Raw genomic sequence first — 20676 nt, 5'->3', positions numbered from 1 at the left:
GGGCAAATGAAACAGAGTGTGTGATTTGTACAAAAAAAAGCGACTGCAAAATATAGGGTTAAAACGCCTTCTGTAGGGATTTGGAATGGACTCGGTTACAGTGGAAGATGTAATATTCCTCCGCCAACTTGACCGCCATAAAGTGCCCCCCCCCCCCCTCCCCCAGAACCTCTCAACCAATAAAACCTGAAATAGAATATTCAAAACTTTCCTAGCGGGAATATAAGTGTAATTTTGTAGTTTTACCATTAATTCACGGCTCGGGGCAAGTCGTCAACTTTCAAATGGGAAGCCAGCATTTCCTCTTGGGGCGAACCACGCTATTAATGCTGGCTTATGCGGGCGCACTTTGCATGGTATTTATTGAATCCGAATTTAGGGCAAATGAACTAAATGACTTCCCGGAGAGCTTTTTGATCGCAGTATCTTTAAAGGAGAGGATACAAGATAACGGTCATAATAAAGTCACGAGATCAGGTAGGTACAAAAAAAACACTTTATTTTTTCTTAAAAAATGAGGGTTTTTTTCAAGTTTGAAAATTATTTGAGACTACGTGGCGGGTCTTTTATTAGCTCTCGCATTATACATTTATTACTCAAATTATGATAACTAATTTCCTATAAATACTAGAGTAAGCTAAAAGTTAGAATTCGAATATTATACTATACTATACTATGTCTAGCGAGACTATCCAAACGGAGGCCACCGCCAATAATTGGTAAGACAAGACGCTATGGTGGCGAGGATGATAAGCAGCCTGAAATCAACCAATGAGAGAGATTATAGATTCATTGTAGATGTAGAAGCTCGGAGACCCCCAGCGTGCTTTGCGGTAGATCTCCCCAAAAACTTTGAGCATATCAGAGTTAACTTTAGCGTTTAAACGAAGATTGATGGAAAGAAAAGAAAAAACAAAACCTTTTTTTTTCATCCTTTGACCGATGGCCAATCTATTGTTCCCTTCCCTTTCACAGCACATGGCTCCCCATTAACGAAAATAAAACATTTCCAAATAGCCCTAAAATGATAGCCGGCTAACAGGTTACTAAAAGGAAGTCTAAATTGCTACACATACCTCGTCAGCGTTAGTTCCCGTGAGCCGTTAAGACAGCACGCAGCTTGCCCGTCAATCTCACAACACCTTGTTAGATGCACCGCATCGTTAGGACGTGGACAGTAGCTTCTCTCCGCTGACCACTTATCACTGCACGTGTTGCCTCCGTCTAGGCAGCAACTAGCACCGTTGTCATAGCAACATATTGTCGATTCATTGGAACCTTGATAAAGAGGACATCTAAATGGGAACCTCCAGTCTTGAGGGCACGATGATTCACCTGTTAAACATTCTGCAGTCAAATTCACGCGCATGCGCAGATCGCGATAAGGTGATCACGTCGCTACAAAGGGGTTAATGCGGATAAAAATACACTTAAGCAAATATTTAAGAGTTGTTTCTGTGGACGGGCAGCGTGCAGGGAATGTGTGTGCAAATCGAAACGTCCTTAGCTGGGTGTGACTACAAGTAGCGTAACTCGAAGCTGGGAGTAGTAGCGTGACACATTATCAGATCGTGTGGTTTGTAGTAGTGTGACTTACTGTTACACTTTTGCATCACGTGATTTTTAGTAGAGTGACCTTCAGTGACATTGTGATTGATAGTTGCGTGACTCACTGTCACATCTTCTGTGGCATTGTGATTTATAGTAGCGTGACTCATCGTTACACCTTCTGTGACATTGTGATTTATAGTAGTGTGACTCATCGTAACACCTTCTGTGACTTGTTATAGATAGTAACGTCACTCACCGTTACGCCGAGAAGAAAACTCGGCGATGAAGCCCTTGCCCTTGCCATTCACATTTTCATCAGAACTAAACTCCAACCACAAGTATCTACCACTGGAGTATAGATCCATCGGTAGCTCGTTTCCACAGTAACGGCCAATCACGTCGGCACTTGAAGTATTTCCGTCACGCAACGTCAAGTGGTCACAAGTGCACTGCGCGCGTGAGTTGGAACAGTTTTGAATGCTGAACTTGAGGAACTTTAATCGAATGCGTGTTTCAGGGGGAGATTTGATGATCCATTTGCATTCTACGAGGGAGGGGTAGGTGGTGTCGTAATCTGGACTCGCCAGAGTTCCACCATTGGAGATGACCAGCGGTTTAGAGCTGCAAACTGAGGTGCAAATCAAGGTTTATATGTAAGTGTAAGCTATCTGGGTAAGTGTGTAAACTATCTGTATAAGTGGGTAAGTTATCTGTATGAGTTGGTAAGTTATCTGTGTAAGTGTGTAAGTTATCTGTGCGAGTGTGTAAGTTATCTGTATGAGTGGGTAAGTTATCTGTGTAAGTATATCTTGAGAAAATGCAAAAAAGAAGCCGTAGGTAAAAGCTTTAACCGTTGAAGATATTTCTTACCAAACCCCCGTTGGGTGGCCTCATACTTCGCTCTGAATCCAAAGCCCGAGTCCCCCTCATCGGTACTGAACACGACTCGAAGGGTGCGTCTCCTCGAGTACACAGCATTAGGAGTGGAGTGCCCGCAGTAACGCGCAATCACAGAAGTCTCGCCAGACTCAGACACATCCAGGAACGTGACGGCATCACACTCGCACGCCTGTTTACCACACTCCTCCACATCGAAGGACAGGAAGGAAACCTAGCCGAACAGAACAATTGACGCATTGTCCATAATAGATTGTAGATACACTGTAAACGGCGAAAAACCATCTAGCCACTAGACAACATCTAGGTACCAAATGGTCAAGATAGGCTGGTTCTGGACAACACTTATGGAGGGGAAACGAAACGAAACCTACTGTATGACAAATGATATCCATTAGTGCAAGATAAATGAACATAGAAATAAACTACAAGGCTTTAAATGAAAAGAGAGAAAACCATACATCCAGACGTGCGCTGAATCACCGTATGTTAGCTAAAGCTTTACGGCTAGGCATTAATAGGGAGGCAATAACCGGGTACCTAGCCCTGTCTTATACGGTTACCCCACACATAGCTCGCTGTGACGTACAGTGAAAAAATATTGTAGTATATTTGTGTGTCAAGGGTCTCTAGGGAGTTTCTAACACCGTACCTAAAACCAAAAGACCTATGAAACATAAATGATATGCACGGGTATAAAAATTATTTGGTGCGTAACAACAAAAAGCAACGGAGTATGCGGTTCTTCGCAATTTTGTATTGGTAATTGTTTTGGTTATTCTTCTATTCTCATACCAATTTCAACACCGACTTTTCTTGTTCGATTAGTTAAGATCCTCCGGTTTGTAAGAGTGATAAATTGAAGTGAAGGGGATACAAGTCTACTTTAAATAAAGCGGCAATAGCTCCGTGATAAGGGCTTTGTTAATCTAAGAAGATCCAATTTTCAGAATTAGCTTTTCGCGTCTCTCTAAACACACTGCATTACTTTGCATCGTTATATAGATAAAGAAGCATGAAAGAACGATTGAGACGCTCTGTTTTACTATCTAGCTACATCTTGTTCCAGGAACGCATTTATAGGAGATGGCATGGGTGTCACGGGCAAGCTCTCCCCCCCCTCCCCTCCCCTCTCGGCCGTCAACAAGAAGGGGCCTTTTCTTTTCCCTCCCCTCCCCTCCTCCCCACCTCAGCAAACCGCACTCACTCAACTCATACTGGCTGAATATTCTGCCTTGAGCAGCCCACTCAACACTCAGCGGCGTAGCCAGGATTTTTTTACAGGAGGGGCCCAAAACGCCCTTTCAAGCCATTTTCTCCTGTATTTTAGATGATGTTTTATACATTTACTGTATTTGTGGCTGGGGGGGGGGCCCTGGGCCACCCCCCCTGGCTACGCCCCTGACACTAGTGATGTTTACCTTGACGTGAAGAGATTCTGGTGCAGTTATCTCCCATACACACTGTAGATCCATTGGGTACAGATCCGGGAAGCGCGGGCTTGAAAACGACCCTCCATTGTCATTCAGGTATGTTGTATTCGGGCACCCTGTGGACGAATGTCTACAGTTCATGACAGAAAAGCACCATGGGGGATAGAGCAGATATTCTGACATCTAATCAGTAGTAAATAACGGAAAAAAAAACGCAAATAAAGAGAGTTCTAAATTAAGATGCAATAGCCGTGGGGTTGGGTTTGGAACACTTTTGACATCGCGAAAATTAAGTGTAATAAGGTAGACAGTTGTAGCCAAATTAGATGATGGGGCAATTTCAGAATCCTTTTTGTCTCGTTTGGGAATAGCGCGTAGTCAATCAACCGTCTAAAACAATCGATGTCGATCGATGTTTTCACTCTCGCGTGATAAACCATTTGACTGCACACAGCAAGGTAATTGATTAGTCACAGTGCTATGATTGACTACGCGCAATTTTCAGAGGAAAAAAATGGGTGATTTTTTTACGGGGGGGAGGGGGGGAATTTCCCACCAAGAATCAGAATGAAATTGTATGATGGAACAGGCGCGTACCCTGGATTGTTTTGGGGGCAGGGGAGGGGGGGGGGGATCGCAGACACTAGAAAATACAAAATTACCACCTTTTGGCCGTCAGGGAGGGCAGGGTAAAAATCCTAAACTAGGTCAACTTTTACCAGGTCAGTGGTAAGGGGTGTTACACTTGGTGCTTTTTTGATTGGTCATAGCCTTTGCATGGCTGGAAGCCATTTCACGTGAAGCCAGGAGACGATTTAGCTGTTGGAAATAGCCGCAGTAATTCAGAAGTGATTTGTTTCGAACGCGCGAGGGCGAGTGCATTTCGTCCCTTTCGCGCCACACGATTCGCAGTATGAAAACATAACATTTCCGAATGTGACCCAAAAAAAGACCTGGCTAGCCGTATAGCAGCCGTGGCACGATCCATATGTGGTGGCAAGTACAATAACACAGTCTCGTTACTGGTCATTTATATAAGAGTCATCATAATTTCAGATAGGCTTGAACTCGTACTTACAAGATGCATAGCTAGCGCCAACCAGTGACAGCACTGAAATGAAAACACAGCACCAATAAGTGGACAAAGGACTCAAGGGTAAAAACTGACTGGACATATCAACATCGTCATGTGATAAAAACAGCGCGAGTCATATGAAATTGGCTTGAGCGCTGTTTACACAACAGGAACTGATATATACTTTTATAAAGGGAAGTGTATTTTCAGGGGGGGGTACTCCCTATATCCATCGGACGGGGATCATCGTCGTATCTTTTAGGGTGTAAATTTGGAGCCTTGTGTATCTTTTAGAGGGGTGAAAATGAGAATGCCCAGGTTTTTTTTTTTTTAACTCTTTTAGGGTGATATTATAGCCATCCCTCATCTAACTTGTAGCTCATGAAACAGCGTTAAAACGTGTCAATCTTACAGTCAGTTTAAAATAAACGTTTTTATTACAAATTATTTACGTTTGTTTAAGGTATCTTTTAGGGGGTAAATTTATGCCGAACCACGCCCACTTAAGTATCTTTTAGGGTTGTTTAAAAAAAATCCCGACTATTTATGGTATCTAAATGTGTTGAAATGTCGTCAAACATCGTATATAAATAATAATAATACTACTAATTTGAACTGAATATGAAACAACTAGAATTGTATAAACATATGTATCGGCACTATACTAGTGTTTTATTCAAACTCTAATATATCTCGTCGATGAAATTGTACATAAGTATCTCCTTCCTAAGGAAGACAGCCTATAAATATTAAGGCTCCTAGCTTGTTCTGACATGTTTTCAACGATTCGCCCGACAACACTCAATCGCAGGATTAGAGCCTTTCGGTGGATTAATACATTAGCGACTTGAATTCAAAACTGCATTAGCACTAGAACTCATATCACAATGCTTAGTAAGACTAATAGATTATCCAAATCGAGTGCAAAGCAGGATAAACTTTGATAAAATGTCTCCTTTTTTTCCCCAACTCGCTTGTTTTAACATGCGTATCAATTCCTTCGCTTGTTGGTACTCTAAAAGCAAACATTAGAAGCTGTTATCGGAGGCTGTAAAAAGCTCAGGATATACCAAACGAACCGCCGCCATCGCCCATCTGCGAGCGACAATAAAATCCTTATTAATAATCAGATTTATGAGCAGTAGACTTCGACGTAGAATTTACTTAACGACGATTTCTTCCTTGATATAATCTATTTCCGCATTTTTGCTTAGAACAAAAAAGGAATTGAAAGGCTATCGTGTGATGCGTGTTTGCTGAAATACCACAGTAAGACCTCACGTTTTTCAAGTGACTTGATCGCTATGCGGGGGAAAAAGCTGGCGGTCTCTTGAAACAGCTATTAATTGGCGGTTTTTTTACGGGTAATCATTTGAAATTTTTATCCTGATAAAAGAATGAAAGAAAGAAATAATCAATCGCGCTAAAAGATAGCGACAAAGTTTTATGAATATATTGAACTTTTTCTAGATGCCCCCTTCGATTTTTTTCTTGTTGACCGCGTGTTTTTTACACAGTAATTATTACGACCTGGGAGATTAAACCATAGTGCTTATAACCTTATTCCCTAATCTGGCTTCCGACAGCATTGTCACTTTTACAGCAAAAAACATTCCTGACTTCGCCTCGGGTCAGGCATGCGAAAGCCAGAAAAGACATTTTCATCCAAAGAAAAACGTCATTATTTTTTTTTTCCAATTTCGCACAAATTTACACCATGCAGTCCCTCAGAGATTTAATAAATACTTGGGCTTTTTCCAATTCACATCACTTACACCATTGGCCCACAGGAAGGGAACCCTGAAGAATGATAAATGGTACTTACGTGTGAGGACATTTACATAAACTCCAGAGTGTGCCAACCTATTTTTAGGAGTAAATTTGGCGCCAAAGACTTCACATAACTCTTTGAATAATTTACCAAAAGTGGCGTAAACATAGTTTTTAGAGTAATAAAACAGTGTGATCGAAACTTACTCAGACATTAAAGAGTATAATCGAACGCTGAATGGCCTCGCAAAGAAATTAATAATAAGCGAAAGGTTATAATTGGCACGTTTTATCGGTGAATTTGACAATTCACATTATCTTAGAAGAAGAAAGCATCATTATTTAGATTTATTCCCTGAAATGATTGCCGCAATAGATGGAAGGAGATGTCTCGAATATTTTTATAGGGAGCACTTTCGTGTGACCGTATTATTTTAAACAATACGGTTGTTGTTGTTTGAAACTCGAGTTTCAAAAAACATGAGAAACTGATAACCCTTTTAATCCAACATGACTCCGGTTTGTAGACATAAATACATTTCATTAGTTCGAATAAATGGTAACTTGAATAGACTCTAATAACAGGTTTGCTCTTTTTTTATTTTGCAATACGGATCTTGGTGTGTAAATACGATAGTTACAACTACCACGTGTCAATTAAGCTATTTTCCACGTTTTGATCGCGATATCATTTTGGAAAAAAAACACCACAAGTTTAAAATTGAATGAAGTGAACTAACTGCGGTGAAGAGATTTTCGTGATCATCTAAAGGGAGGAATAACGGCGAGTTGCTGTTTCGCAGCGTATAAAACTCATTTTATAACAGGCCGGAACATTATAAAACACGAAGAAACAAAGAAAACAAAGAATCGTGGCGTGACAGAGGACTCTAACAAACAGCAGGTATGCCGCTATTCGGCCAGAAAAAAATCCAAAATTCTAAAGGTCTTAATAAAAGCAGGACATTTTAGCATTCATTACTGAGTTTTCACGAACTTTAAGCCGCTAATGTGGTTGCAAATATTCTAAATTGCATTAAAAAAGCAATAAAAATTAGACAAAACCAGTCGTAAACAATCGGGTCAAATGATTTCATGATCGACCCAACTAGCCGTCAAATTTGACAGAATAAGACAGGCAGAAACTTCTGAATACTTACTCAAACAAGCAGCAAGCATCACACAGCGCTCCCAGTTTAATTCACCTCAGTCTGGTCCTCAACTGCGGCCGTAGCCATGGCCAATAGCGCTACAAGCAAAGTCCCATTGGAGGTGTGCCTTGTCGTATCACCCGTCACGCAATACTCGTGATAGTCACAGCTTATGCTAATGCTCTGTTCCGATAGACAGGTGCTGCGTATGTGGTTTATTGACACAACAGGCTTTACCCTGGCCCTTATTGGCGATCTCACAAAGAAGACAACCGTGCTTCGCAAACATGCTATGGATGATAGGTGAAAATCTATGGTTGTTTATGTTTGAAACAGCGTTTGATCTGTGTCCTAACGCTACACCATTGTCCAGCCCCGTAAAAAGAGGTCACATAAGGAATGAGTAGTGGGCCTATAAACATCACCGATTCATGGTGGTATGGGATATAAACGGCACATGGACTTGATTGCTAACTACACAGCTGCTATAACTTTTTCTAAAATAGCCGAGAGAAGGAATAGTGAAGCAGACGTGATTGCTCATGCGTGACCAGGTTTGTCCAGTTAATAAAATTTTGCTCAAAAGCGGGAGCAGAAGAAAAATCACAGCCAGCCTATAATTCACATATTTTTTTTACAGTTATTGCCTCCTCATTGTTTACTTATTGCCTTTGCTGAACTTCTTATTTCTAGCTACGATCTCAACAGGAAAAACTATTAGCAGGTTACAAGTAGAGAAGATCTCAGAAAAATATTTCCTCTTTGTGGGATTAACAGGTGGAATAAATCTTATTAAAAAAAAAAAACAGATAATAAAAACTATAAAAGTAACCTAAAGAAAAGACGCCAAACCGAATGAGCTGTAGACTACAACTCAATCCGGTTCGTGTATATTTTATTCTTCTTTGCAATTAGAAGAAATGTAGACATTTTTTCGCCCAGAAATAACTTGTTGAATACGTTCTTTGAATTTTTGCCGGGATAGAGGGTGAAATTTTCAATAATCACATCTTTCCATAGTGTTTTTATAAATCCATATACCCTAAGCTCTATTTTTGGGGAGAGCGGGGGAGGGATGGAATACGTTACCTCCTTGTCGCCGCGATGGCGATGGATGTGTGATTTAGCAATAAACACAAATTAACAACTGGTATTTCAAGTACAAAAATATCTATTTTATTAACGTTGGGTGCAGGGTTTTTTTCTAGTAAAGCCACTTATCTTGATAGGGTAGAGTTCGATTTCTTTCGCCGTAGCCAATCCCTTACTTTTGCTAAACTCAATGAGGCGGAATTCCTGTGTTAAGGCCAGGCTGGATTCCTTAGCTAGGTAAAGTTATTATAAATTCGCAAATATGCGAAGACAAAGTGTTCCACTGACCAAAGAATACAACACGTATTCATTTTAATAACGTCTACACTACACTAAATTGATTTATTTAATCATACTTATTTTATCTACTATCCAATTAACTGGAACATGCAAGGTACCTAGGTACCAACGAATAAATTCATGCACCAAAAAGGTCATTTTCCACAGACTTGCAATTTGTCAGGCCATCACTAGCATACTGAAATAGCCTTCGCTAGAACTGCCCATCGTTCTACAATCAAACTAAGCTGATTACAAGCTGATAACGTTCACTAGGAACGCAATATTTCTAACGATATCTCTTATAAATCACGGTAAACATTGGATTGTCCCGGCACTGCTGCCCAAATCAGCCAACATGACCCATCACACCAGCAATGTTGGCTCCGTTGGCACACAAAGTTGGGAAGTTTGTGGAGTAGTACCGATAATTTCTCTGCTGTGGTCAACCGAGCGGAGCAGTGCCAGTGAGTAGTATTGGCGCTGTTTGCTCTTTGTGGAAAAATGCATTCATTATCTTCGACAGAACTTGAGCAATTTTCTCGGGAATTTAAAGAAAATTCGTCTTATTTTAAATATATTTGTTTTCTTGAATGGAGTCCCATTTCAAATTTGGATCTACAAAAGGATTCTTCTTTTAAAACTCTAGTCCTATACAAATTACCAATTCTCCTATTTATCCAGGTTTAATTTATATCTACCCGCGCTCATCTCTATAAGTCCTCTTCGTCCTCCGGTCTATACTTGGCTTGTCTAATCTTGCTGAGTTTAACCCTGGCCGCCTCGAGCTCTTTTTCGATCTTGAGCACGTGTTCCTGGGCCTCGAGCTCTTGCGCGATCCCGCCCACGAACCGAGTGTTGATTATGATCGTCGTCTCCTCCTCCTCAAACACGGCCGCACTCTTGGCGGCTCGCACCAGGTTCTCTGCGGCGCGCTTGACCGCGTTACCGGCGACCTGGGGTGAGTAAAAATTGTGAAAATGAAATAGAGGTTACTTTGCGCAAAATGTGTGGGGAACTGAGCCTGGAACGCAGCCTGGCGAAGGAGACTGAGGGATCGTTGGATAAGGTAGCCATCTTTGTCCTGTCTTTCTGTCCACATTTGTTTTGCACAGCAAAAGGAACTTTCGAAACCAATCGTTTTGCAGATGGCGAATTGGGATAGAAGTCTTTCAAAAAAGATAGTAATTTACACGTGGCCCCCCAAAAAACAAAAATATACATAAATAAATGAAATGATAATAAAAAATAAAAAAGGGCTATAACATAATAAAAAAACGATCACTTTGTACATAAGACAAACAACGAGTCAACACATGACAAGTGAACAACAAGAGCTATGTCACGCAAGGACATAAGGTGTCACGCGCGTCACATGACATAGGAGCCGTTTGACAAAGTGGCCAACAGGGGCTATGTCACGCAAGGAATAGAGGGTTAGTTTATGCTCAAAATTAAATTAGCGCACGACAAGGTGTTATACAGGACACACAACAGGTAACACGACGCAGAACCGATAGTAACAGGATAAGGGTATACTGAGGTGGTCAGAATATACAGGGCAAAGGTCAGGACATCATCGATGATGGTGTACCGAGGTGGTCGGTATATACAGGGCAAACACAACACAAACATAACACTCGGCGCACTAAAGACAGCTCTGATTACCTGGAGCCTTCTCTGGGTCGCGCTGTGAGCATCGGCCTTGACGCGACATGCGAGTAACAGCTGCGCCGTGGAAGACGCCACCTGGTTGGCTCCGGCCACAAGTCTTTCCTCGCTAGCATTGCCTTGGACAGCAGCATTGGCGGCCTCGCAAAGAGTTTGAGTAGCAGCGGCCACCGTGCGTGCCTGAAATTTAGGTCATGACGGAAAAAAACATGACTTAACGCTTCAAATAAGCTCATTTCAGATCTAATAAGCCTGAAAATTTCTCTAAGTACTTAGTGAGTAATAGCAAACAAAATATCAAATGCGACTTTTTTAAAATTCATGCGACTTTTTGTAAAGTGTCATTGAAATTTGAGCTTTTCGTCCCTGAGCTCATACATAGCGCAAGGATGATCAAGGAGAAAAATATCTTAAAAAGCAAAAATCTGGGTATGTGCATTTCGGCCAAACGTTATTTGTGTTTCAAAAATCAGTCCGGAGTACAAGGAACCGATGGGCATTGTAAGAAATTATGTCTTCTTTCTCTATCTCGAATTGCGAATTTTCCAGGTTTTTCCGTCATGTTTTTGTACGGCGTGTACAAGTCCCTATTTCAGCAACTACAAGATGATCTCTGAAATACGATCTCGGTATTCTGTTCCTAAATGAGTAGCAATCAACCCAATTAAATAAACGATTAAATAAACGTTATCGGTAGGAAACTTCATGCATGACTCCAGGGTCAGTAGTTTGTGGGGTCATCCATGTAGTGCTAGCTAAACTGAATAATACTAACCGCGGAAACAAGGCCCTGGGACCATTGGTTGTCCTCTCGTGCATCGGTTCCAGCCGAGAAAATCTGAACCGAGAACAAACATTCAAAACATTATTAAGCGTACGTTTATCAGAGATTGTAAGTAAATAAAATAAAAATAAAATCATATAATGGGAAACACGTAGTGGGTAACACACACATGCGTAGAGATCAACATCAGATAACAGTGATAAATTAATCTAAAGGCCACAAATCTAGTTCCTTTATCCCGTAACTAGTCCATCTCTTAGTCTCGTATGTCTCATACCTTTCCGGTAGCGATGAGTTCTCTCTGAGCAGCGGACGCAGACTTGACGAGCGCTACGGTTGCAGCGGTGATGGCCTTAGCTGCTTCCAAGATCTGTTCCTCGAAATTCAGGCTGTCGTCCGCTTCCTTAAATAAATACGGTACATAAATAAGCTGGAGAGTATTATCAAGCACAAAGTACTGTAAATGGCTGGGGTGTGGTGATGTAGCTTAGGTCTGAGTTTGGGGATTTAGGGCTCTATAAGAAAGGAATAGTGTACGTAGCTGGCGTGGTGGTGTAGTTTTGGTGGTTTATGGACTAAAGACTCTATGAGAAAGGCATACTTGGGACTATGGGAAATAATATAACGTATTCTTGGCACTATGGGAAAACTACAAAGTTTCGGATCTATACGAAATACTTTAAATGTAAATTTTTATGGTTCTAAGGAAAATACTATAAGATGAAAAAGGTGTACATTCCTTGGCTTTCATTAAGAATGAGTATACTATTGCTTGGGGATGCGCTCAGTGTTCTATGCCTGACAATGGTATAACTATATACTGACTGGGTCAGAGTAAGGGTCCTTAAAAATGACATACCTTTGGCCTGGGTTTTGGTCTGAGCTCGGCGAGTTTGCGCGCCGCAGCCTCGATTGAAGCAGCCGCCCCAAGAAGCTCATTCTCGGCGATGATGTTAGGGTCTTCAGGATTAACCCATTCCGATCCTATACAAGGAGCAGATAGTAATGACAACTTCCCCTTGTATGCGAATAGAATATCAACAGAACAGCCCATGCTTAACAGCGCCATTTTATAGCGGTACAAAATATCTATACTGATTTACACAGAATTTACATTTATCGTTTTTTTAACCCACCTCCCACCTCCTCCATGTCCGATGACTAAAAAAGAATAAGGAATGCAGCCAGAAGAAAGGTTTAGCTTACCTTTGAGTGTTTCGGCGGTCCGTACCAATTTGCCAACTCCTTCGGCGACTTTTTTGGACAAAGGCATCAAGCGTGCCTTCTTCTCAGGCGTTGGCTTTTGAAGGATCTGTTACACAACACAAGTAAACCCTCACATCTCAAAGGAGTTTTCATAGGATTCCGTTTGAACTAAACGGGGATCAGTATCAGGTCAGAAATACAATAAAACCGCAGCAATGCAACAATGGATAGCCTGAGTAGCAAGTGTCTGTCAAACTGATAATGCAGCCAGGATTCCAGCATGCCTATTTTGTTCTGTAAATATAACAAACTAATAATATGCCATTCATAAACAGATCGAAATGACGGAAAAACATGACGTGACGCTTCAAATAAGCCCATTTCACATCTAATAAGGCGGAGAATTTCCCTGAGTTCTTAGAAACTTATAGCAAACAAAATATCAAGTGCGACTTTTTTTAAATTGATGCGACTTTTTGTAAAGTGTCCCTGAGCTGATACACAGGGCAATGATGATCAAAGAAAAATTATCTAAAAAAGCCAAAATCTGGTTATGTGCACTTCAGCCTCACGTTATTTGTGTTTTAAAAATCAGTCCGTAATACAAGGAACCTATAGCCACTGAAGAAATTGTGTCTTCTCTCTCTATCTGGAATTGCACGTTTTCCAGGTTTTTCCGTGATGTCAAACAGATCACTAAACAAAAGCATCAATTGATATTATCAAAACGTCAAGGGTTTGGGCCAAGCTGGGCACTCACGTTAATGACAAGCTCGGAGACCTCTCCGTAAGCTGCGGCCGTGTCGCGACCGGCCACGATGGTCGCGTATTTCACCTCATCCGTATCGGCCTTGACTGCCGCGGCCTGGGAAGAGTCACATGTGTACAACGTTAGTAACAAGCAGACAATGTCAGTAGGTCACAAGAAAGTACCTTGGACCATCTTGTTCATATGTTTTCTTTAAAGTATTTGTCTCGTTTGGTAATAGCACGTCATCGATCTAACAAAACAACTAAAAGGCCCTTAAATCTCAATTAACTTCGCGCGAGTTTCGAGGCGAAACTACAAAGCAATAAAGTATAATGAAATAACGTTACAAAGCGTAATGCACGTCTTTATCCTGACTGCGACATTTTAAATGAACCTCGTTGAAGTCCTCAACTTACTTTGCAGATCGATAACATCTCTGTAACAGCCTTACGGCCCATGTTAGCTGCTGCAATGACGTCATCCTGATTGCAGGAGTTCCCGGCAGCCACCGCTTTGGCCGTTGCCAGGGTGACGCCCTTGGTGCTTCTGATGAGGTCTTCTGGTGAGGCGTCACGTGCGGGGAGCGTAGGGGAGTTGAGAACCTGGTGAATCATAACAGGCACTGCGTTAAGAATGTCTCTAAGGAAATGGTCCTTTTATTCTTTTCCATGTCAACAACTAAGTATTGACATTTACTGTTTTAGTTCAAATCAACACCTCACCATGATTGCCTGTTTGATGGCCTCATTCGAAGACTCCATCGCACGTGTCCCACGCATCGTCTTGTCCTCAACTGTCTTGACCGTCATTAACAGCGACGAAACGTTCGACACCATCGTCTGACAACAACACAAAAATGTATACCCATAGATTTCTTTCCCTTTACCCTGCATTTCTCGAGTCCTGACCACGCTATAAATTTGAACTTGAAAATATTCAGTTTGCACCACTGCTTATTATTTATTGTATCCGCTTCGTTGAGTATTATGGCTCTCCGAGAAGGCTCACCTTTGCTGAAGACTTGAGAGGCTCCATAGCGGGGTCGTTAGGTGATTTCCCGGATGCATTCTTCGTTGAGTTGATGAGTGACCCGAGGGCGGAGGCCACGTCTCTAGCGGCATTCAGAAGCATTTGCTAAAACAAAAAACACATCTCCCACATCAACAACTAATTTGAACTGAAAAGGTAAAGAGATACCCGAAATAAACGTGCACAATACAAATATCTGTTGTATACGAGAGGAAACTAATTGGATTCAGAGCCGGTTTCCCGCTATATTAAACACGAGGTTCCGCTACAAAAGGGAAAGCTCCTCCCACCCCCGGGCTCAAGAACAACCAGTTATCAATCAGCCGCCAATGCGTCAACATTTCAGGACAAATGCTCTGAGCGCTAAATTAAAATTTCATATTCTAAACCAAATAAAATATCATTCCTAGACTTGTTCACCTCAAATGTTCCTATTTTTAATAAAATAATGCTATACCAAATTTGTGCGTGCTCTAAAATACGAGCATTTTCATCATAGCGCAAGAATAATTTATGCCGATGTGATAGATCACGGACAGCGCAAAATTTAAAATTTTGCTTTGCTAAACCTGAGCGTCACTGGACTCAAAGCCTAGTGTCGGTTTTCTAGAGGTTTTAGGGTACCTGTGCATCACTGTCATCAGAGCCCATGGCTGCAGCGCCGAGTTTTACGTGATCGGTCAGTTTTGACACGCTGCCGACCGATGACTCGGCGGCAGTCGCCAGGACGTCTTGTGATGCTTGCGCGGATGCTACAAGGCGCTTAGTGTCCTCCACCAGTACCTTGGCGGTGCGTAGGATATCCTCTCTGCACGGAAGAACAAAGGAATATTACTTTCTAACACTGTAAATATAGTAAAAATATCGCACAGACTGTTGCATGCAGATGTCTCCCTCTAAGCTCATTTTTTTTCTGCTAATTTCAGTTGCTTAGTTGCCTTATGGTAATCTTTTAAACTCCACATTACCTGTGATCTGCGAATGTCTCTCCAGGAGTTTCAGGGTTCAGTGTGCCAGCGGTTGCAAACATGACAGTAGTGTCCAGGTCACTCACAATGCCCTGGACGGTGGACGCGGCGTTGATACAAGCCTGGGTACCACGTGAGCCCGTGATCAGAGCAGCCAGCAGATGGGAAACCTAAGCAACGCAGAAAACCGAAACCGAGGTCAGGCATGTGTTCTTATGTGGTAATACATCGTTGTCTCTGCAATGTTGCTCGATGTTGCTACGGAATCGATACCTTTTCGGCAACTTGTCGGGAACGGTCGGCTAGATCTTTCTTGGAGTAAGGGTCAGTCGGAGTTGCCTGTACGGCCCCTGCACTCTGCACAAGACCGATGCACGACTCGCCAAGCCCTTGCACGCCATTGCGAATACGACCGGCAACGTCGGCGTTGCCAACAGTCGCGACAGCCCCACGCGCGTTATGGGCGATGTCATCATACAAGTTGCTGATGTCCTTGGCAAGAGGGCCAAGCTTGGTGGGGTCTGTGCTCGACTTGCCAACCTGAAAACAGTCAGAATCAACATAAATATATCAACTAACGCGTCGTCGGCATAAGGTCTAAAAATATTTCTCGATATTCTATTCAGATGCGTTATTAGCGTGCACCAAGTTTCCACATTTGGGCGCAAAATTGCAAGTCTGAGTGGGAAGTACTCACCATGTCTTGTGCTTTGCGCACTAAGTCCTTCATTGCTTTGGTCATGCGCTCCTGGTAGACCACAAACGGTTCATAGGCACCGCGGCGGTACGCGTCCACGGAGTCATATGGGGACTGACCAAGCTATTGAAATAGGATTTGTTTTACTTACTTTGTAATGGTATATGGAGAAGTATATTACCAAATAAGGGGTTGATTGGGTTGCCAAAGAAGCATAGGCGACCCTGCTGTACATCATAGCAGGGAGTGATAGCATGCGTTAATGATTCAAAGGATATGGTTTAAGATAGTCCATAAACAAAATGCGAAAAATTGCAAACAGTTGAAAACTAGTTAGAGGAGAACAACCATATGACAAGTGGGAGGTGTCATTTGCTTACTGTGAACGTAGGCATACCTCAGACAGTGTTTTACTGATGCTGTCCACGAGTCCGGAGACGATGCCCGATTCACTGGCGTCTTGCTCAATCGTGTTTTTCAAGTCGTAAATAGCGTCATGCATACTCTGTGCGGCCTCGTCGACTGCAGGGTGGGCGTGGTGGACCTGTATGAAAAATATTAATATGTACAAATCTTGGATTGTAAATAAGCCACACTGGTTAAGCTTTCCGCGATAAAGTCCCCCTGACATGGAAATGCCCGGGTAAAGTACCTGGGGGTTGCCACCTGCAGTCTTTGTAGCGTACATCATCTGGGCAGCAGACTCTGCCACTGTCTTAGTCTGATCCAACAGGTCTCCTTTGCGCTTGCTGTTTTTCATGAGTGACGCAGCGCCGATTGCAGCATCACACAGGGGTACAAGAAAGTCAGTCATCTTCGCTACCTGTGGGGAAATAACAACACGCCATTAGTATCAGAGTACTATAGTATCAGAGTACTATACTAAAAACTAGTGGACTAAAATTGTCGCCGATTTTTGAGGTCGCCTCACCAAGTGTCCAATGTTCTCGGGCTGAGACTTGGCTGCAACACCAAGCGGCTCCACCACAGGGTTCATCTCACCCAGGTTCTGCATCATCCTCTCCTGGTACACCTGGAAACACATAAACCCGATTAACCTGTTTCGACAAACAGGAATTAAACCTGTCAACTTCAGGAAAATGATTGGCCAAACGAGGACCTGTTGTAAGAAACATGGCTACTATGGTTACTGTGTCTCTCTTATTTTGATCTAGTTCCATTTTGAAAGGGTTGTATGGTGTCAGGTCGCGAAACTGTACCGTAACGTTTGCTTGGAAAGGGACCATACCTGCAGAGGCTGCTCTGTCCTCGGCTCCAGTCCATCGCTGATATTTGCCAGGGACGCCTGGTCGAGATTGTTGATGACAGTATTGATGTCCTCAATAGCAAGATCGCATTCTCTTTGACCTGGTGCGTTGTCTCTGAATGGTAAAACAACAAGAACAATTTACCAAAAGTATACATATTTTTTTAGACAAGGGAAAATCGTAGGGGTGACTCTAATGTCTCATGTTTGGATGAAGGGAGGAGTAGAGAGGGTGTGTCTTGTAGTGTCGATTTCCAGAGGGTTTTTCCCCTTTTGCACACAAACACTGTATGTTTGGCCGCCTAGTAGGAAATATATTCCGGGGAGATGGCTATGAGAAAATTTCCTTCGAGGGGCGGAAAGGAGGTAAAATTATTAATGTTAAGGGAAGCTTCTCTTGTCTTCATACTCACTTGATAGCGGTGATGAGTCTACGCATGGCATCTGCGACCTGCTTGGCCGTCTGTTGTAGATTCTGCCAGGCGTTCGTGTCCTGCGGGTTAACCACGCTCAGCTTGGCAGCGTTGAAGTAGTTCGCACCAGAGTTCGCGATCGACTTGCCAGCCATGATCACAGGGACTTGTGCTGACCGAGCCTGCACAAGATTCAGGAATGTCGGTCAACACAACGGTCTTTCTTTGCAGGCTTGGTTAACGATATTTGATTAATCTCAGTTGCTTGAATTTCCCGATGAAAATTGATGCTTTGTGTGATTTGATTTTGCGCAGGCGTAAAATGGAGGCGTGATTAACCTTCTTTAGAGTGTATCAGGGTTAAGGATGTTGCAACGTTTTTCAGGGTTGATTCTCAGACAAGAGCTTGAACAAGAGAGTGAAACTGCCTCAAAAATTCCCAAGTAACGTGGCGCAGTACGCAAAATCTATATGACTTTGATGAATAATTTCATCTCTTTCTTATTATGTGTACCTCATCGCTGATCTTGGCCGGGACAGGAGCGAAGTCTGGGGAGAGCGCATACGCAGTTAGGCTTTCTACGCTGTTCCGTAGCGGACGAGTAGCGCTGGCGCATGATTTCCGGTTGTCATCGTTCATGTTACCAGCAAACGTCTGGGAAAATATCCAAAAAGAAGGAGCCGTAAATATGTACTCCAGTATAATATTGCTAGTAATAATACACACGTCCACATTGATAATCATCGTTCCATTATAAAGTGGCGAGTGTAGCATTTTGTGCTAGGATGGCAAAAATGGAAACCGACTCTTAAATCTCTGGATGAACTCTTACCTTGATCTGTTTGACAAGATTGGCGGTGTTGTTAGCCACGTCCTTGGCCGCCTGGACAAACTGTCTCTTGGCTGCGGGCTCGTGTGTCTTTGCGGACGCAACCTTGCAGGCGTTGCATAGTGCGGAGGTGTGTTTAGCCACAGCGGTAGCTGCAGCCAGGACCTGTAAAAAACATACACATGTCAAACTGTAATAGAATAAAGATAGTAGACCATCACTGGCGTTTGTGAAGGTTTGTCAGCCACGTTTCTGCTCAGGACAAGAATAACCTTTAGCCACAACAAAGCGGCTTACTAATGAAAACTATAATATAATGCTACAAAAATAATAATGTCAGTGCAAGAACAAAAAGCACGAAATAGTGATAATTTACCCTCTGCAGATTGGATTCTGGGTTTTGTAAGCGCATGACACTAGAATATTGTTATAAGATATTATTATCATCACAACGATCAATGTCTGTGGTATTACCCTCTGTTGACTGGAGTCGGGATTTAGTAAGCTCTGACAAGCGTCGTTGATCTCTTGCTTGGCGTTGATGAACTGTTCCTGGTCAATCAAACCAGGTTTTCCAGCCACACTCGAGGGATCAGCAACTGCGACAAGATATGCAGCCTGGAAATAGGTAAATAATATGTATCAGTGCTAAAAAAAACCGGAAAAGGCTTTGCCATTCTTCCCCATCGTGTCGACAATCATTATTACTTTTGTCAAAATCAACGTCGGTTCTGCATGATACAGGCCACACCAAAAATACTTTTAGAACATGCCAGAAATACTATATGCTTATGGAATTTGTCATTACCTGGAATTTGTCATTACCTGGGCTGCGGTCTCCGTGAGTGCACACACGGCATTAGAAGCGCGCTTGATGGATCTGTCGAATTTGTTGTAGTCAGCCTGCTTTATGCTATCCGCTATCACAGGCATGGCCTCTGTCAGGTCCTGCAAGGGCATAATTCATTTAAGGATATCCCCAAGTGTAGGTAATATTTTAACTGTCAAGTATATTGGTCATGATTGAACCATTGATTGGTACTACTTTAGGTCCATTTTTAATCTGGATCAACAAGAACATATCGCGCAATGTGTTTGGAATGGAGTTAGTCCATATTCCTTAATCACTTGTTAGAAATCAATAGTAGAAAACTTATAAAGGTTAAAGGTCTTTGAAGAACACAGTCTTTCTGTAAACACACCTTGGACTTGCCAGCAACAGTCTCCAAACAATCAAAGTACGTGGAATCGTTAACAGGTTCCACTGGGTTGTCCAGGATAGTATTCACGGCCTGCGATAAAAATACGAACAGTGAGACGAGGCAAAAGACAGAAAAATTTAGTCAGATCTAGGGTTGCTCCGAGCAGGCCACGTCTCCCTTTTTTCAGATTGCTAACAATTATGAAGAAATATAAGGAGATCCACAAAAGACCACTGAATCCAGTCCCTCCTCTCTCTTGGAATCCTTGCTTTGACCTACAAAAACCAACCCCACCCCCAACTCCTTTTTGATACCCCTTATTCGCCTCTCAAAGGGGTTTCACCATAAGAAGAACATTGATAAAAGTGAGTATTTCTTAAAAGCAAAGAAACCTCCACATTTTCTTGTAGAAACGTAGAGGAAGGAGGAGTGGACTGACTGAGAAGTGGTATGACACTGACCTGAATATTCCGAAGTGCACTATCACACTCCTTTTGTCCTGGCGCAGCAGACATGCAAGCATTCAGCAGAGTGTTGATGCTATCCGTCACAGCTCTAAAAAAAGGTCGAACAACGTGACGGACGTTAGGATAGAACGAAATCATAGTCA

The 20676-nt window shown here is 42.4% G+C and overlaps 2 protein-coding genes and 1 long non-coding RNA gene across 5 annotated transcripts in view; 1 reads left to right on the top strand and 2 right to left on the bottom strand.

The window, feature by feature from the left end:
• Positions 1–478: 478 nt before the first annotated feature.
• LOC5520060 (tolloid-like protein 1) lies at positions 479–8042 on the bottom strand. The gene is made up of 7 exons (XM_032365051.2): positions 7887–8042; positions 4960–4992; positions 3870–3997; positions 2422–2662; positions 1808–2179; positions 1077–1335; positions 479–758 (listed from the first exon to the last, which is right to left on the bottom strand). The coding sequence occupies exons 1-7, from the start codon at positions 7903–7905 to the stop codon at positions 689–691; spliced, it is 1122 nt and encodes a 373-aa protein (XP_032220942.2). The 5' UTR covers positions 7906–8042; the 3' UTR covers positions 479–688.
• LOC125561359 lies at positions 7291–8683 on the top strand. The gene is made up of 2 exons (XR_007307389.1): positions 7291–7630; positions 8073–8683. It is a non-coding gene; the product is annotated as an uncharacterized LOC125561359 (long non-coding RNA).
• Positions 8684–9030: 347 nt separating this feature from the next.
• Positions 9031–20676, bottom strand: part of LOC5520059 (talin-like) — a 33700-nt gene continuing 22054 nt past the window's right edge. For all 3 annotated transcript variants that reach the window (XM_048725581.1, XM_032365047.2, XM_048725582.1), the window contains 25 exons: positions 20528–20621; positions 20067–20156; positions 19690–19812; positions 19339–19482; positions 18868–19029; positions 18549–18689; positions 18035–18216; positions 17604–17736; positions 17286–17387; positions 17007–17177; positions 16752–16898; positions 16355–16477; positions 15931–16197; positions 15658–15827; positions 15314–15497; positions 14669–14794; positions 14383–14499; positions 14077–14262; positions 13670–13774; positions 12910–13015; positions 12563–12687; positions 11981–12106; positions 11695–11757; positions 10917–11099; positions 9031–10204 (listed from right to left, as the gene is read on the bottom strand). In XM_048725581.1, coding sequence (XP_048581538.1) covers positions 9962–10204; positions 10917–11099; positions 11695–11757; positions 11981–12106; positions 12563–12687; positions 12910–13015; positions 13670–13774; positions 14077–14262; positions 14383–14499; positions 14669–14794; positions 15314–15497; positions 15658–15827; positions 15931–16197; positions 16355–16477; positions 16752–16898; positions 17007–17177; positions 17286–17387; positions 17604–17736; positions 18035–18216; positions 18549–18689; positions 18868–19029; positions 19339–19482; positions 19690–19812; positions 20067–20156; positions 20528–20621 — 3613 coding nt within the window. In that variant the 3' untranslated portion in view covers positions 9031–9961. The remainder of the gene's footprint in view (positions 10205–10916; positions 11100–11694; positions 11758–11980; positions 12107–12562; positions 12688–12909; positions 13016–13669; positions 13775–14076; positions 14263–14382; positions 14500–14668; positions 14795–15313; positions 15498–15657; positions 15828–15930; positions 16198–16354; positions 16478–16751; positions 16899–17006; positions 17178–17285; positions 17388–17603; positions 17737–18034; positions 18217–18548; positions 18690–18867; positions 19030–19338; positions 19483–19689; positions 19813–20066; positions 20157–20527; positions 20622–20676) is intronic.

Source organism: Nematostella vectensis, chromosome 3, assembly GCF_932526225.1.
Source record: "Nematostella vectensis chromosome 3, jaNemVect1.1, whole genome shotgun sequence".
Taxonomy (NCBI): domain Eukaryota; kingdom Metazoa; phylum Cnidaria; class Anthozoa; order Actiniaria; family Edwardsiidae; genus Nematostella; species Nematostella vectensis.
Note: the sequence above shows the minus strand (reverse complement) of the source record. Positions and strands in the feature narration are given on the sequence as shown.